The sequence below is a fragment of the Thunnus thynnus genome, chromosome 12 (assembly GCF_963924715.1).
Source record: "Thunnus thynnus chromosome 12, fThuThy2.1, whole genome shotgun sequence".
NCBI classification, from domain to species: domain Eukaryota; kingdom Metazoa; phylum Chordata; class Actinopteri; order Scombriformes; family Scombridae; genus Thunnus; species Thunnus thynnus.
In genome coordinates, this window is record NC_089528.1 from 33,759,523 (window position 1) to 33,774,522 (window position 15,000).

Sequence of the window (15,000 nt, forward strand, 5' to 3'; positions counted from 1 at the left end):
CTCTCAAAGGGGGGCAGCGTCTCTCCTACGGGGCGTTTGCTAACCCGGGTCTACATCACCTCCTCCGACACTCCTCCGTCCCCGGGGCCCGACGCCACAGGACCTTCGTCCGCAGTCAGGGGCCAAGGGAAAGGTAGGAGGCCCCTGTGACATAGAGTAGTGGTTTTTAAACAAGGAGCCCTCAGGATTTTTGGGTGGTCCAGAACTCCTTAAGGGGGATCCAGAGGTAGAGTTTAGTCCAGAAGTACTTAATAGGGATCCAGAGGTAGAAAGCAGACCAGAAATCCTTAAGGGGGATCCAGAGGTAGAACATAGTCCAGAAGTTCTTAAGGGGTATCCAGCAATAGAAGGTAGTCCAGACGTCCTTAGGGGGGAACCAGAGGTAGAGGGCAGTCCAGAAGTCCTTAAGGGGGATCCAGCAGTAGAAGGTAGTCCAGAAGTCCTTAGGGGGATCCATAGATAGAAGGTAGTCCAGAACCTCTATAGGGATCCAGAGGTAGAAGGTAGTCCAGAAGTCCTTAAGGGGTATCCAGCAATAGACGGTAGTCCAGAAGTCCTTAAGAGGAATTAGATGTAGAAGGTAGATGAGAAGTCCTTCAAAGGGACCATATGTTAATGGGGGTGGTGCACAGAGTCTTGGGGGAGGTTTGAATGTAATCAGGGAGGTTTTGATGGGGTTCCCAGGGTTTTTAAAGGGATTCAGAGGTTTTTTAAGGTGGTCAAGAATGTCAACAGCCTAGAATATTAATATCTGTAGTTTTTATCAGTCAGAATGTGCTGCGGCTTCTTCTGTTAGTTCTTTCTTGCTGTTGATGAAGGAGCAAAGAGGAATACTGTTGTGATGTTAAGTGATTATTTCAGTTTTTAATGCACCTCCCTCAGGCCATGCCTCCGGGCCGCCCACCTCCCTCCCCCTCACCTCCCAGAGCAGTGGGGGAGGAGGAGGAGGCAGCTCCACCCTTAAGAAGAGACCCCCTCCCCCTCCACCTGGACACAAGCGCACCCTGTCCGACCCCCCCAGCCCCATTCTGCAGGGACCTCCAGGTAAAGGTAAGACTGCTGTGACTGGGTAACGCTGCCCGTTCCAAAACTCATCCAACATTTGAACCCTGACGGATATCTAATCTGTTTTCACACAGGCAGTGAGATGACCCCCCCACCTGGAAACAGGACGTCACCTGCCGACAAGTTTGAGGGAATCCAGCAGCAGCCGAGGTACGATCATCCTTAAATAATCTGCTTCAGAAACACTGTTAACAGCACAGCTCAAATAAGTAGATTAAAGGCGTACTATGCAGGATTTGTCAGCTGCTGTTTGTAAACAAAGCATTCAGAGATGGCCCCTCCTCCCCAGCTCAACGACACCAGAGCAGGAGAGAGAGAGAAATCATAACAGAAGTTATCTCAGGGTTCTTTTCATATAGAGCAGGTCTGGACCGAACTCTTTAATTTACAGAGATCCAACATTCCTTCATGAGCAGCACTTGGTGACAGCAGCAGGAAAAACTCCCCTTTAACAGGAAGAAACCTCCAGCAGAACCGGACTCTAGGTGGCGCCGTCTGCCTCAACCGGTTGGGTTGAGAGAGGAAGGAGGAGGGAGCGACAGAGAAGCATAATAACAACAATAATAACAATGATAATAATAATAGAGATGACTAATAATAATAATAGTAGTATCAGTGGGCGTCAAGCAGGACCACGGCAGCAGGGGGTCTGTGACCCTGGTCCACAGGAACCTGTGAGACGAGAAAGCACAAGAACTCCGGGGATGAAGCCAAGTTAGTAACAACCATTAATGTTACATGAATACATACAGATGGAGAGGAGGAGGAGCAGAGAGGAGCTCAGTGCATCATGGGAAGTCCCCCAGCAGTCTAGGCCTATAGCAGCATAACTAAGGGCTGATCCAAGGCGAGCCTGGTCGGCCCTAACTATAAGCTTTATCAAAAAGGAAAGTTTAAGCCTACTCTTAAACATAGAGAGGGTGTCTGCACCCCGGACTGAATCCGGTAGATGGTTCCATAGAAGAGGAGCCTGATAGCTGAAGGCTCTGCCTCCCATTCTACTTTTAAAGACTGTAGGGACCACCAGTAAGCTGCATACTGGGAGCGCAGTGTTCTAGTGGGATAATACGGTATTATGAGCTCTTCAAGATATGATGGTGTCTGACCATTAAGGGCTTTGTAAGTTAGGAGAAGGATTTTAAATTCTATTCTAGATTTTACAGGAAGCCAATGCAGTGAAGCTAAAATGGGAGAAATGTGATCTCTTTTTCTAGTTTTAGTCAGAACACGTGCAGCTGCATTCTGGACCAGCTGGAGAGTCTTTAGAGACTTGTTAGGGCAGCCTGATAATAAGGAACTGCAATAATTGCATCATTTTGAGAAAGGATGTGTCTGATTTTTGCAATATTACGTAAGTGATAAAGGAAGTCCTTGAAATGGGTAAAAGTAAAGATAACTTTTGACCTCTTTGACCTTCTCCAGTACGACCTCCAGTAACACCAAGTCCATGCTGGGACCCAGAGTTCTCCCCAAACTACCTCAGAAAGGTGAGACAGAGTGCCTGGTTAGCCTACTGCGTAGGTCTCTCCCCGCACCTCATCACTCCCTCCAGGAAATTGTGAGTTTGTGATTGCAATAATTAACGCAAATTAAAGAAATCTCTGCGATATTTATGAGCTGCAGTTTAGTTAAATTACAGCAACTTTTCTGCATGAAACATTTAAACCAGCAGCTGTTTGTGGTTTGGACCAATCGTGGCGTTTGGTGTGGCGGCAACTAACGACAAATCTCACCTGCCAACAAACACGATGCCATAGACGAGCAAAACTGTTCCCAAATGTTCCCAAATGTTCCCAGATGTTCCCAAATGTTCCCAAACGTTCCCAGATGAGGTTTGATTCAGTGAGTCAGGAGACATAATCTGCCTCAAACATAAACATCCAACTAGATTTATTTTAATAACATTATTGATATTAATAAAGGTTATAAATGGAACTCAAGTACAGTATTTTCTGTTTTATAGAACTTTGAGTCCTCATGGTTCTCATGTTCAGCTGAAATACAGTAAACATTAGAGCTGAAATATACCAAAATTATTGGTACCCTTGCCTTTTATTAAAATAATGCACCATTTACCCTGAACAGAAATTAAAAGATATTTTATTATCAATGAATGTCTGTGTTTGGTTTGCAGTCGAACAAAACAAAAAAGTTGTGAAAATAACTGAATTTCTGCTTATTCTACAAAGACATTGTAAAATATCCTGGACAAAGTGATTGGTGCCCTTTAGAAGTTGTAAGAAATAATCGAGCAGGGCAGGAATTAGGCTGTCGATGCCCTGGAGTGGTGCCGTAATGCTGCTTCTAAAATGAACTACCCAGACGGCCAGTTTGTTGGCCCAGTTTGAACTGGCCGTCGCGGCTTTCCTCATTTAAAACTACATGCGACGCAGCAAACAGACAGAGTCGACGTTTCCCAGTGTCTCCGTCATCACGCTGAGCATCAACAGTAGCGCAAGATTCTCCCACGTAAACGTTAACATTAACGTGATGTGATGAGCACAAGCAGCTAAATACTGTACAGTGTCAGTATTAATACACCAGTCTCTCCAGCTGTTAGCTCCTTATCATCTGTGACAGCTGGACTTATTGTTTTGAAATGAATTTATTTCCACGTTAGATGAGTCTTCAGAAACTCCTGCAGGTGAATCTGGACCAATGAGCGACTCTAACAAACACATCTGTAGTTGTTTCTGTGATATGTTGGACGCTTTTTATCCAAAGACGTCATTACATTAGTAGGAGTCTAAAATAAATCACATTATTTTGCTTTGCTTGCAGTTGAAAGAGCTCATACATCACAAACAATGCTGCAGAATAACTGGAGGGAGTGACTTTCACCTGTAATCATGTAAATAAACACTAAAAAGATCCTCAGGTCTGTTAATGACCTGCGTCTCGGTGTTTTGTCTCAGTGGCTCTGAGGAAGATCGACACCGTCCACCTGTCCTCTGGGGACAAACCTCCAGACCTCCTGCAGAAACCTTCCTCCTCCTCCTCCTCCCCCTCCCCCTCCTCGCAGCCTGACCTCCAGAAATCTCCTCCCTTCATCGACGCCTCCCCCAAACCCCCCCTCACCCCGCTGGCTGAGAAGCCTCCTCTGTCTGACCTCCCCCCGAAGCCCCTCCTCAAAGACCTCCTGCCCAAACCGCTGCTCTACGAGAGGCCCGGCCCTGCCCCCCCCGCCGCCGCCGCCATGGAGACGCAGGGCTCCAAGATGGCGGCGGAGAGCCAGTCGTCTGTCCAGCGGGGGGAGGAGTCACCTCGACCGGCGGCGGAAGACGCTGATGAGTCGGCGGCGGTGGAGATGCCCGTCCCCCTGCCGAGGAAAATCAACTCTGTGAGCGTTTTTATCAATAATCACCCCCCCCCCCCCCCCCCCCCCCCCCCCCGACATCTCCATCTAACTACACAGCAGATCTACCAGTAAATGCAACAGAAGGAATAATAATAATGAGAGAAGATTAGAAGCTTCACTGATGTTGATGATGAGTCGTCAGATTCACGTTCTTCTTCTCTTCTGTCTCCTGCATTAACACCATTAACACCATTAACACCATTAACACCATCTCAGTGCCTCTTTAATGATGTCATTTCATTGATAATTGATCATATGAGATGATGTCATATCGAGAGAAACTAAATAATAAAGTTTGTTCTGTGATCCAAACATGCAAATATGATGAAATTTAAAATAAAAAAAGAATCAAATCCAAAGCAGCAGAATCCCTTCATCTTAAAATCCATTAATTAATCCAGTAATTATGTATTTAATGAGATTTGAAGGAGTTAATGAACAGATAAATGAAAGGACTGTTTATTGAAGGCTTTGAAGATCCTTTAAATATTACAGAATATTATCTGTGAACTAACTGATACTTTACTTGTAATGTTTCTAATCCTTTAAAAAGTCGTTAACACGTCTCCGTTAATTGAACCCAAATGAAAAAACAAAACATTTGTTTGTTTTCAGCTGAAGAGTAAAATCCGACGAGTGAAAACCATCTACGACTGTCAGGCCGACAACGAAGACGAGCTGACGTTCGCCGAGGGAGAAGTCATCGTCGTCACCGGAGAGGAAGACCAGGAGTGGTGGGTGAGTAACACTCAGCTTCATCATCAGCTTCATCACTGTAAACAGTGTGTGGAGGCTCACCTGCTCGTCCAGCTGAACGTTAACATGTAAAACATCAGAACATAAAGACGTTCATGCAACTAAAGTATCTTCATGTATTTTAAGGTCCTGCAGAGTTTAAAAGCTTTTAATGGACTGAAGTTGAAGAAGTTTCTAAGCGACGAATCAAATAACATGAAATCTATTAATTAATTTACACATTAAAAGGATTTAACTGATCTGACAGGCTGTGAAGTTAATCTATTAAAACCCTTTAATATATAATAATCATTCATTTGTCCGTTAATTCATTTTCACCCCTTAAAAAACCTGAATCCAAAAAAAATGTTTCAATTTAATTAAACAATCAATCAATTAATCGTTTAGTTGATCAACAGAAAACTGTTTTGATAATCGAATAATCGTTTTAGTTATTTTTATGTGCTGCTTTTTGCTCCTCAGATGTGATTATTTAATACTTTTCTTTGTCACTGACAGATGTAACCTTTGACTCTGAGACTTTATAACATCTTCACTGTTTTCTGACGTTTATGGACGTTTAATAAGTGATTGATTAATGCAGATTAACGGATGATGAACATCTGTGACATTTGACAGATCGGACACATCGAGGGACAGCCGGACAGGAAAGGCGTCTTCCCCATGTCCTTTGTTCACATCCTCTCTGATTGACAGCCAGAGAGACAAGCCCCGCCCACCCGCAGCACTCACACAGGTGACTGTGGGCGGAGTCAGTCAGCTGACCGACAGGAAGCCACCGAGCCCTTGCTGTAAATAGACTTAGTTGTTCTGCCGAACAGTGTTACCGTAGCAACCCAGCATGCAGGTGTGGCCTCGCCATAGCAACGGAATCTGCAGAGAAGGAACGAGAGACACTGCCCTCTGCTGGACAAACACACCTGCAGCAGGTAAACACTCAGAAGCACAAGAGAAGAAAAGAAGCACAACATGAACCAGTCAGCTGATCAGAGAAATCTGACTCGGTCTAAAGCACATCAACAAACTCATCAGTCTCGTCTCACGCAGAGGACACCTGTCCTCAGCTCACCTGGTACAAACCTTTACTGCACAGGACGACACTAAAAGCAGAATAAATTCAGGTGAGTGTCGATGGAGTTCAGTGGTTTTCAGTGTCGGTGGGACTTTTCCGTCTCTTCAGATTCCTCAGAGCTGTTAGACTGTGTGTATGAAACACAAGCGTCTGTCAGTCTACCTGTCTGTACCTGCACACCTGTCACCTGTCTGTCTGCTTCTGTTCAGCTCCGGGTCGATCCTCCGTCATCTCAGCAGACTTTTCTTTAAACAAGTGAAACACTGGAGTCGTTTCAGCTGAATCCACCAGTCCCAGAGAGCATTGCTGTTAGAAACATCCAATCAGAGAGGACCCAGGATAGATCCCTGTGGTGCACCAGAGAGAACAGCACGAAAGATCACAGTGAAACCAGTTTATAGAAATCAGATGGTACGTTAGAATCAGATGCTGTGACATCACAGCTGTGACATCACAGCTGTGACATCACAGCTGGTGTCATGATGTCACTCTTCTTTAAAGAAAAGTCAGATATTAAAGATAAACTCACTAAATATGATTCAACACCATTAAACATCCTCCAGCTGAAACTGAATGATGTCATTAAGGTATTTTAACCAACGCATACATTAATATATTAAAGGTTTTTAAAAATATTTTATTTCTTCTTTTCAGAATTGAATGTTAACATGTAAAACATCAGAACTTCATGCAACTAAAGTCTATTCATGTATTTTAAAGGGATTCCTGCAGAGTTTAAGAGCTTTTTAATGGATTGAAGTTGACGAGCTTTCTAAGGATCAAATAACATGAAATATATTTATTAATTTACACATTAAAAGGACTTAATTGATCTGACAGGCTTTCATCCATTAAAGTTATTTTACACTTTAAAATGTTTTAAACTGTGAAGTTAATCCATTAAAAACCCTTTAATATATAATAATCCATTCATTTGTCCGTTAATTCATTTTCACCCCTTAAAAAAACCTTCATCATGCAAACAAAAAGTATTTAAATTAACTTGTAAATGAAGGAAAAAGTCTTCACAAGAAATGTTTAAATTGGTTAATTTAAAGGTTTTGAAATGAGGATAAATGAAGGATTTCTGGCTGATTCAGAGCTTTGATAATGAAATATGAGATGAATATTAAAACATCATCAGCGAACAGGCAGACACTGAGAGGTTTGGTGGCATTATAACAAAGAAGCTGTAAATCTGCTGCAGAGGAAAATTCATGTGATGGTTAATGAATGAGTCTGATCTGAACATGACATTTATATTCATATATTATCAACAGGACGATCTCATTTAGCTTCATATCAATAATGTGATTGCAGTTTAGGAGATTGTAAGATCGTCTCTGCATGGCTTCCTGTACGACATCCAGTATAATGATGTAGTCTGATGGAGTTAAAGGAGCAGTCTGACATTTAATTAAACTCTTCTTTTCTCTGCAGCAGTGCTGGAAGAACTCAGATCTTTTACTCAAACAGAAGCATCAAATCCACAGTAGAAACTCACCATTTCAAGTAATAACAATAACTTTATTTACAGCAGCTTCAAGACAGAGTTACAAAGTGCTTTACAGTAAAAACAAGAAGTAAATAAAATACAGAATATAGAAATCAATAAAGATAAAATAACTCAGAAAAATTACACAAATAAGCGTCAGTTCACAAAAAGCCAGAAGATAAAAATGAGTTTTAAGAAGAGATTTAAAAGAAGATGTTGAGTTTGCAGCCTGAGGAACCGTTAAAGGTGCTGCTGAAGATCTACAGCAGAGATCAGACTCCAGCAGGTCCAGCAGGTATCAGCAGGAGTCTGAATACGCCAGTGAAGGGCAGCGAGGGTCGCTGTGACGTGTTAAAGATCTGGCAGCAGTGTGGTTTGTGTAAGTCGTAGTCTCTTTCTGCAGTAGTCGGGTCTGGAAGAATCCACCGAAGTCTCAGCCTCTGCTTCCACATCAGTACATGAAGCACAAAAACTAGATGAGAAACTGTTCATGATGCTGCTGAGGCCAGAGGGACGCATTATTATTAAAAGTAAAAGTTTTACCATCAAAATATATTTCAACTGCCAAAAGTAAAAGTACTCACAATGCTTTGATGCTGCGTAGATTCATCTATAATAATCATTTCTTTTGTTCAGTTCAATTCAAAATACTTTATTCTTCCCTCAAGAGGAAATTTGAGGCCAACAATTACACATATACAGTTCATTTACACCTTAAAATATAATCTAAAAAATACAAATACAACAATGTTAGAAAGAGTTTAAATACACAAGGATTAATGGCAGCAGTGGTGGCTGTGGTTTATTATATTTTGTATTAATAATCTCAATCTGTGAAGTAACTGCTGCTGTTAAATAAATGTAGTGCTGTAAAAAGTATCAAACAGTAAAGAAACTAGTACCTTAGAATTGTACTTAGGTGCTGAAGGAAATGTACTGAGTTACTTTCACATCTGCTGTCCAGAATCAGTTTCATCTCTGAGTAGAGAGATGTTAGCCTAGCTTAACCTCTTAACATCCACCGGGTCGCCGGCGACCCGCTTAAGCCAGTTATAAGCAGCTTAGCATCACACAGTAATGAGTAAAAGCAACTGGCACAATTTGGCTACTTGGAGACGTTTTGGAGAGGTTTGGGGACACCTGTGACACCATAAACTAAACACTCCCTAGCTCCCATAAGGTGAGGCCTAGAGGTCTGGAATTATGTACAGGTGTAGTTGACAAGATGTGGAAGGTATGTGGTGATTTGCATAGTTCTGGCATAAAACATGTCCTAGTTATTGTTATTCAAATATGACTCAGTCATAGACGAGGACCAAAAACACTTTTTTGAGCCACAACTTGAACTGTTTTCGCCACATGCTAAACAAGCACATTTCCAGAAACCAGAAGATGTTACCTTTCAAATGAAGCCTAATACATAGTCTCACAGTTCTCCTGTTACAAGCTTTTCCATTTGGGTATGCCAAATAGGTGAGAATTTAAAAAAAAAAAGGGTGGATGTTAAGAGGCTACCACAAAGACTGGAAGCAGAAGGAAACTGTTAACCTAGCTTAGCATAAAGACTGGAAGCAGAGGGAAACTGTTAACCTAGCTTAGCATAAAGACTGGAAGCAGAGGGAAACTGTTAACCTAGCTTAGCATAAAGACTGGAAGCAGAGGGAAACTGTTTGCTCCTGGACAGAAAACAAGAAAATGTTTCTAAATGTCTGAGCGCTCCGGCTCACCTCATTATGTGCGTAGATTATTTAGATCATCTCTGACTAGCATGCATGGCTACAAAAACTGTAAAACCCTGTAATTAATCCAGCAGAGCTGCATTTATTCACTGTTGTATATGACAAAATAATCAATAAGGAGCAGCCTTACAATCTAAATAAGAAGGTGTATTTCATTCAAGCTTTCATTTCAGGTCATGTTGCTCAGCCAAGGAACCACCGTTTGTTTGCTAATGTAGCCCGAAGCTCAGTCAAACAGGAAACATGCAAGCTAATGGGATGAAGGCTAACATGCTGCTTCTAACTGACAAAATGCAAGTTAAATACGTTAGCTTAGCATAGCATTCTTGATTACAGGAGCTCAGTCGCAGCTGAATTATTATTTAGCGTTAGGCAGCTAACTAGACATTAAGAATTCACTGTCAAATACAAAAGCTTAACATAGATTTATTTCACATCTGTGAGTGAAGTTAATATTTTATTATGTTATAAATGTTGGTGTGAGCGAGTTTCAGAAACATATCCTGCTTCAGTTATAACTGAACCTTCACTGATGATGTTAGTTATAATATGTTGATGAAATGCTGTTAAACCACTTCTTGCTGACTCATCCCAGCTAGCATGGTGGCTAACCAACGTGTTAGCTCAGCAGTCTCATTAGAATGTGTGCTAGTTAACTTAAATGCAACCACTCTAATAAAGGTGACATAATTTGTGATTGTGTTTCTGTTAACTGATTATTGGAAACAGTATAATGTCCTGAGAATTGATGCTGAGATGAAACAATAAAACTTGAAACTTTGTTTTTTGTGATGACAAACTGACGCAGTGACAGAAGAACAAACTGAAGTTTTACTGTAAAACTGATTAAAGACAATACATTCTCTGTGTCTGAATCATCATGTGAACTTTGTCTTTTAAAGGAGCAGTCGGACATCTATGTGTCCTGGATGTGTTAGCCTAGCTTAGCACAAAGACTGGAAACGGTGGGAAACTGCTAGCCTAGCTCATAACTGGACCAGGGTTTACACACAGCTGACCGGACAAACGGGAAGATTTCCCAAAATGTAAAATTGTTCCTAAAGTTTATTGTGTGTTTAATGGAAGTGAGAGTTAACCAGAGGAAAGAAACATGGAGACGTCTCAACAGTTTCCTCCTGATCAGAAAACTGTTTAATTATCAGCTTGTGATCTCATAATTATTGTCAGTCTTGAAACTGTAACATACAGATCTCATGATGACAAAGATGAGAAATAAATCTCTTCATTATGAGACAGTTTTCCTGTAATTATGATTTCATTTTATAATCATGACATAATGTCTCTTTGTCGTCTTGTGCTGAACATATTGATGGTGTTTGACAGCTGACTGATGGAGCTGAATCTTATGTTTATGTGTATTTATTGAGAGGAAAACAACAAACATGTTATTAAAATGCTGTTAAAGGGAAAGATGCTGTCTGTTGATCAATTGAACATGTTTTTATGTTGTTCATCCCTCAAGTCTGTTTACACTTTGTGCTTTGCTGTTGGTTCACTTGAACCTGAGCTGATCCTGATCCTGATCCTGAGCTGATCCTGATCCTGATCCTGATCCTGAGCTGATCCTGATCCTGATCCTGATCCTGAGTCAGGCCTGAGTCGAGGCTGAACCACTACTAAACCACCATCACTGGATAATAAAGACGTGAGGAGTGAACTCAGCTTGTCTGTGACCACAGCAACTTATTAACAGCAGCTGATTTTAAGCTCTTTATACAATATTAACTGTATTGATCTCTTGCAGGGACATTAAAAAGGAAATGGAACAGCATGATTTACATAAATAGTAACTACAGTCACAGCATAGTGTTGGTTAGTGTCGTCTATAGATATCTACGGTGGCCCCTGAGGACAAAACACAAACACTCAGAGCAACGTAACAAACACTTTGTCACTTTGTTTTGTCACTTTGTGGCTGAAAATTAAAAAAAACTTTCTTTTAACATCCAAACCAGCAGGAGGCGGCAGTGAGGGGGAGAAGAACCCAGGGCCAAACTGTCCCCATCACACACACACACACACACACACACACACACACACACACACACACACACACACACACACACACTGGGGCCCCGGGGCCTCTCAGGGCTCCTGTTGATCACATTTAGTTCGGGAGAAAGTTCAAATCAACGAAAAAAATAAGTCTGTTGATTCTGTAGAAAATGTATTTTATTTATAACACACACACACACACACACACACACACACACACACACACACACACACACACCTGTGGCGTTCCCCCTGAGGGCAGGTGTATTGATCAGTTTGATGTATTGATAGATCAGTGATTGGACCAAACTTCCTGGCTCTCTGTGGGAGGGGACCGGTGACTCCGGGATCTCAGACCCGTCAGACGGTGTGTTCTCGGCGGGCAGATGCCATGTGGATGCGGGCTGCTGTCCTGCAGGATGCGGGTTCACCGCCGTCTCCGAGCCGCCGATGAGCACCCCGGGGCCGGGGAGGGAGCCCGCAGCTGCCGGCAGACCTGACGACGCCGCCGGGAACCAGCTGGTCCGGGCAGCCGCTCTCACCGCGTCCCCCTGGCCGGCTGCAGGGTCCCCGGGCCCCGGTCTGTCTCCCTGTCGGTTCAGCATCTGGACCCGGACCAGGTGAAAGTCATGAGGGGAGATTTACAGCAAAGGACGCTGCTGCGGTTTATTATTTCTACATACTGACTAAATTCTGGTGTAAGATACAAATAATAAAATATTATTACTACATGTAAACTCATTTTCAGCGGGTTTGGCTCGTGTTTTAGCCGCTGTCTCTGGTTTCATCCTCCGCCTTTGTCCTCATGTTTTCCCCCGGAGTTCCTCCCCCTGCGGCGCTGGGCGGAGTTTCATACCGGACTAGACGCTCCTTTTGTCGGATCCGTTTCGACCTGACTCCCCGGGGTTTACGGCCGAAAAAAACACACTTTGAAAGTCCCGAAATAATCCAAACGAGCACGGTGGTGTGCAGTAATAACCCGGGTTTCTGCCTGAATCAAAAGGTAAGTAGTAAGTTGTGATTTTAAGCAGATTTCTGGGGTTTTCTGGTCGTTTGTCCCCGAGTCTCCCGAACATTCATGGCGGCTTCGCAGTGAAGGCTTATGGGGCAGCAGCAAGTCATCCAACCCGCTCAGCACCGAAATCACCACATTCAGCAGTTTTGGCAGTTTAATTATTAATACCAGACCAACATTTTGCATTTCAATCTCATTATTTTAACAACAATGACACAAATGTTGACGAATTTTATCATTTAAGCAGTTTTGCTAAATAATGCGATTATCTGCTACACGTGTCAGATAGTTGTTGGTTCGTGTTTGAAACAGTCTTTCAGATGTTTTCGTGTTTTAATTTTCTAAGTTTATCTCGCACTTTACACATTTAACCAAAAATGGTGAACGTTAGCTTCTGTGTGGAGCAGCTCTGTGTGCCAGCGGAAGCTACGTGGTGACTCCTGCCGGAGGACGGACGCCATTACCGGGGCAGCTGGAGCCTGACGGCCCGCTGGCTGCAGCTCACGTCCCGCTGCACGCACACGCCTACATCCGAACTCCGTTCACAAATCCTCATTTTACCGTAAACGGCGGCTGAGCGGGAGACGTTTACCGTGTTGAACATAAATCAATACTCTCATTAAACGGTCAGATGTTTGAATAATTTCGGCACGTAAACAGTCCAGCAAGCAACACTTAAATTTCATGAAACCCTGAATATATTTATTTATATATATACAGTCTGCAGCTCTCTACCGCCTCCGCGGCTTATTTTGGGAGAAGCAATGAAATGCAGCCAGTTATTAAACTTGTTCTTCGTAGTAAAGTGAAAGCTGTTTGATGTGTTGGATGTTTGCCGAACTGAGGAGTTACTGTCAGAGAAAGTCAAATATCTTCCGTGATCTTTGTGAACAGATATAAACACGGTTCACTTTAAATTTACAGTTTTTTAAATGGAGTTTGGTTGAAGAGTCCAGCCTGCTGTCTGACCCGGTAAAGTCCCCCGACAGCCCGTTTCATCACCGGTCGTTATCCGGCTGTTAGTGACAGTGGGGGGGCGGAGAAACGCCTGATCTCTGCCCGCAGTTTGACCTTGTCAGCGGGCCGCGGTGACACAGACAGCCGGGCAGAGGGGTCAGGACAGCCGGGCAGAGGGGTCAGGACAGCCGCGGATCAGAGCGCTGAGAGCGGCTGCAGCTGCGGATCCGCCGATCAAAACTAAACAAAGTTTAATCTGATAATCTGATAATCTGATAATCTGATAACAATAATCCATGAACTGATTAGTCAACAGAAAACTGACAATCAAATCATCTTCTCAGGTTTCTGATGATTTTCTGCTTTTTTCTGTTTTCAACAGAATCATTTTGGGTTTTTGATTATTGATCTGACAGTTGATCAAATCAATGATTTATTGATTAACTGGGGAAATAATTGTCAGATTAATAGAAGATACAATATCTCTAAACACCACCTCCAACTAACAATAAACTCAAGGTCACTTACTGGATTATTCCAGAGCTTTCAGCAGTGATTGAAGAAGTACTCAGATCCTTTACTGCAGTAAAAGTACTAAAGCAAAGTAAAAAATACTCCATTACAAGTAAAAGTACATAAGTATTATGAGCTTGATGTAGTTAAAGTATTGCAGTAAAAGTACATAAGTATTATGAGCTTGATGTAGTTCAAGTATTGCAGTAAAAGTACATAAGTATTATGAGCTTGATGTAGTTCAAGTATTGCAGTAAAAGTACATAAGTATTATGAGCTTGATGTAGTTCAAGTATTGCAGTAAAAGTACATAAGTATTATGAGCTTGATGTAGTTCAAGTATTGCAGTAAAAGTACATAAGTATTATGAGCTTGATGTAGTTAAAGTATTGCAGTAAAAGTACATAAGTATTATGAGCTTGATGTAGTTAAAGTATTGCAGTAAAAGTACATAAGTATTATGAGCTTGATGTAGTTAAAGTATTGCAGTAAAAGTACATAAGTATTATGAGCTTGATGTAGTTAAAGTATTGCAGTAAAAGTACATAAGTATTATGAGCTTGATGTAGTTAAAGTATTGCAGTAAAAGTACATAAGTATTATGAGCTTGATGTAGTTAAAGTATTGCAGTAAAAGTAGTGGTTTGGTCCCTCTGACTGATATATTATTATATATGACATCATTAGATTATTAATAGTGAAGCATCAGTGTTAGAGCAGCATGTTACTGTTGTAGCTGCTGGAGGTGGAGCTAGTTTACACTACTTTATATACAGTTAGCTAGTTTAGTCCAGTGGTTCCCAACCTAGGGGTCGGGCCCCTCCAAAGGGTCAGCAGATAAATCTGAGGGGTGGTGAGATGATTAATGGGAGAGGAAAGAAGAAAAAACAAAGTTCTGATACACAAATCTGTTTTCAGTTTTTGGACTTTTTCTCTAATCTTTGATTTTTGCTGAAATATTGGATCATTTGAACATTTATTGAAATGAAAGCATGTGAGAAGTTTAGAGGGAAAA

General features: G+C 42.0%; 2 protein-coding genes and 1 long non-coding RNA gene across 7 annotated transcripts in view; 2 read left to right on the plus strand and 1 right to left on the minus strand.

Moving 5' to 3' along the window:
* Positions 1-10,352, plus strand: part of asap1a (ArfGAP with SH3 domain, ankyrin repeat and PH domain 1a) — a 30,876-nt gene extending 20,524 nt beyond the window's left edge. The window contains 9 exon segments of the mRNA XM_067607060.1: positions 10-44; positions 46-133; positions 883-1,050; positions 1,140-1,215; positions 2,488-2,552; positions 3,981-4,405; positions 5,039-5,161; positions 5,798-6,300; positions 6,461-10,352. Of these exon segments, the coding sequence (XP_067463161.1) occupies positions 10-44; positions 46-133; positions 883-1,050; positions 1,140-1,215; positions 2,488-2,552; positions 3,981-4,405; positions 5,039-5,161; positions 5,798-5,872 (1,055 nt within the window). The 3' untranslated portion in view covers positions 5,873-6,300; positions 6,461-10,352.
* A 1,308-nt stretch (positions 10,353-11,660) lies between these two features.
* The window catches only part of LOC137194834 (uncharacterized), a 6,063-nt gene continuing 2,723 nt past the window's right edge, over positions 11,661-15,000 (minus strand). Inside the window, exon 2 of the long non-coding RNA XR_010931025.1 lies at positions 11,661-12,106. This is a non-coding gene — a long non-coding RNA (uncharacterized lncRNA). The remainder of the gene's footprint in view (positions 12,107-15,000) is intronic.
* ubtfl (upstream binding transcription factor, like) overlaps positions 11,981-15,000 on the plus strand; it is a 21,100-nt gene continuing 18,080 nt past the window's right edge. For 3 of the 5 annotated variants that reach the window (XM_067606998.1, XM_067607000.1, XM_067606999.1), the window contains exon 1: positions 12,143-12,504. The gene's annotated coding sequence lies outside the window, so the exon portion shown is untranslated. Of the gene's footprint in view, positions 12,122-12,142; positions 12,505-15,000 lie in introns of those variants that run through there. The other 2 variants (XM_067606997.1, XM_067606996.1) reach the window with 2 other exon arrangements.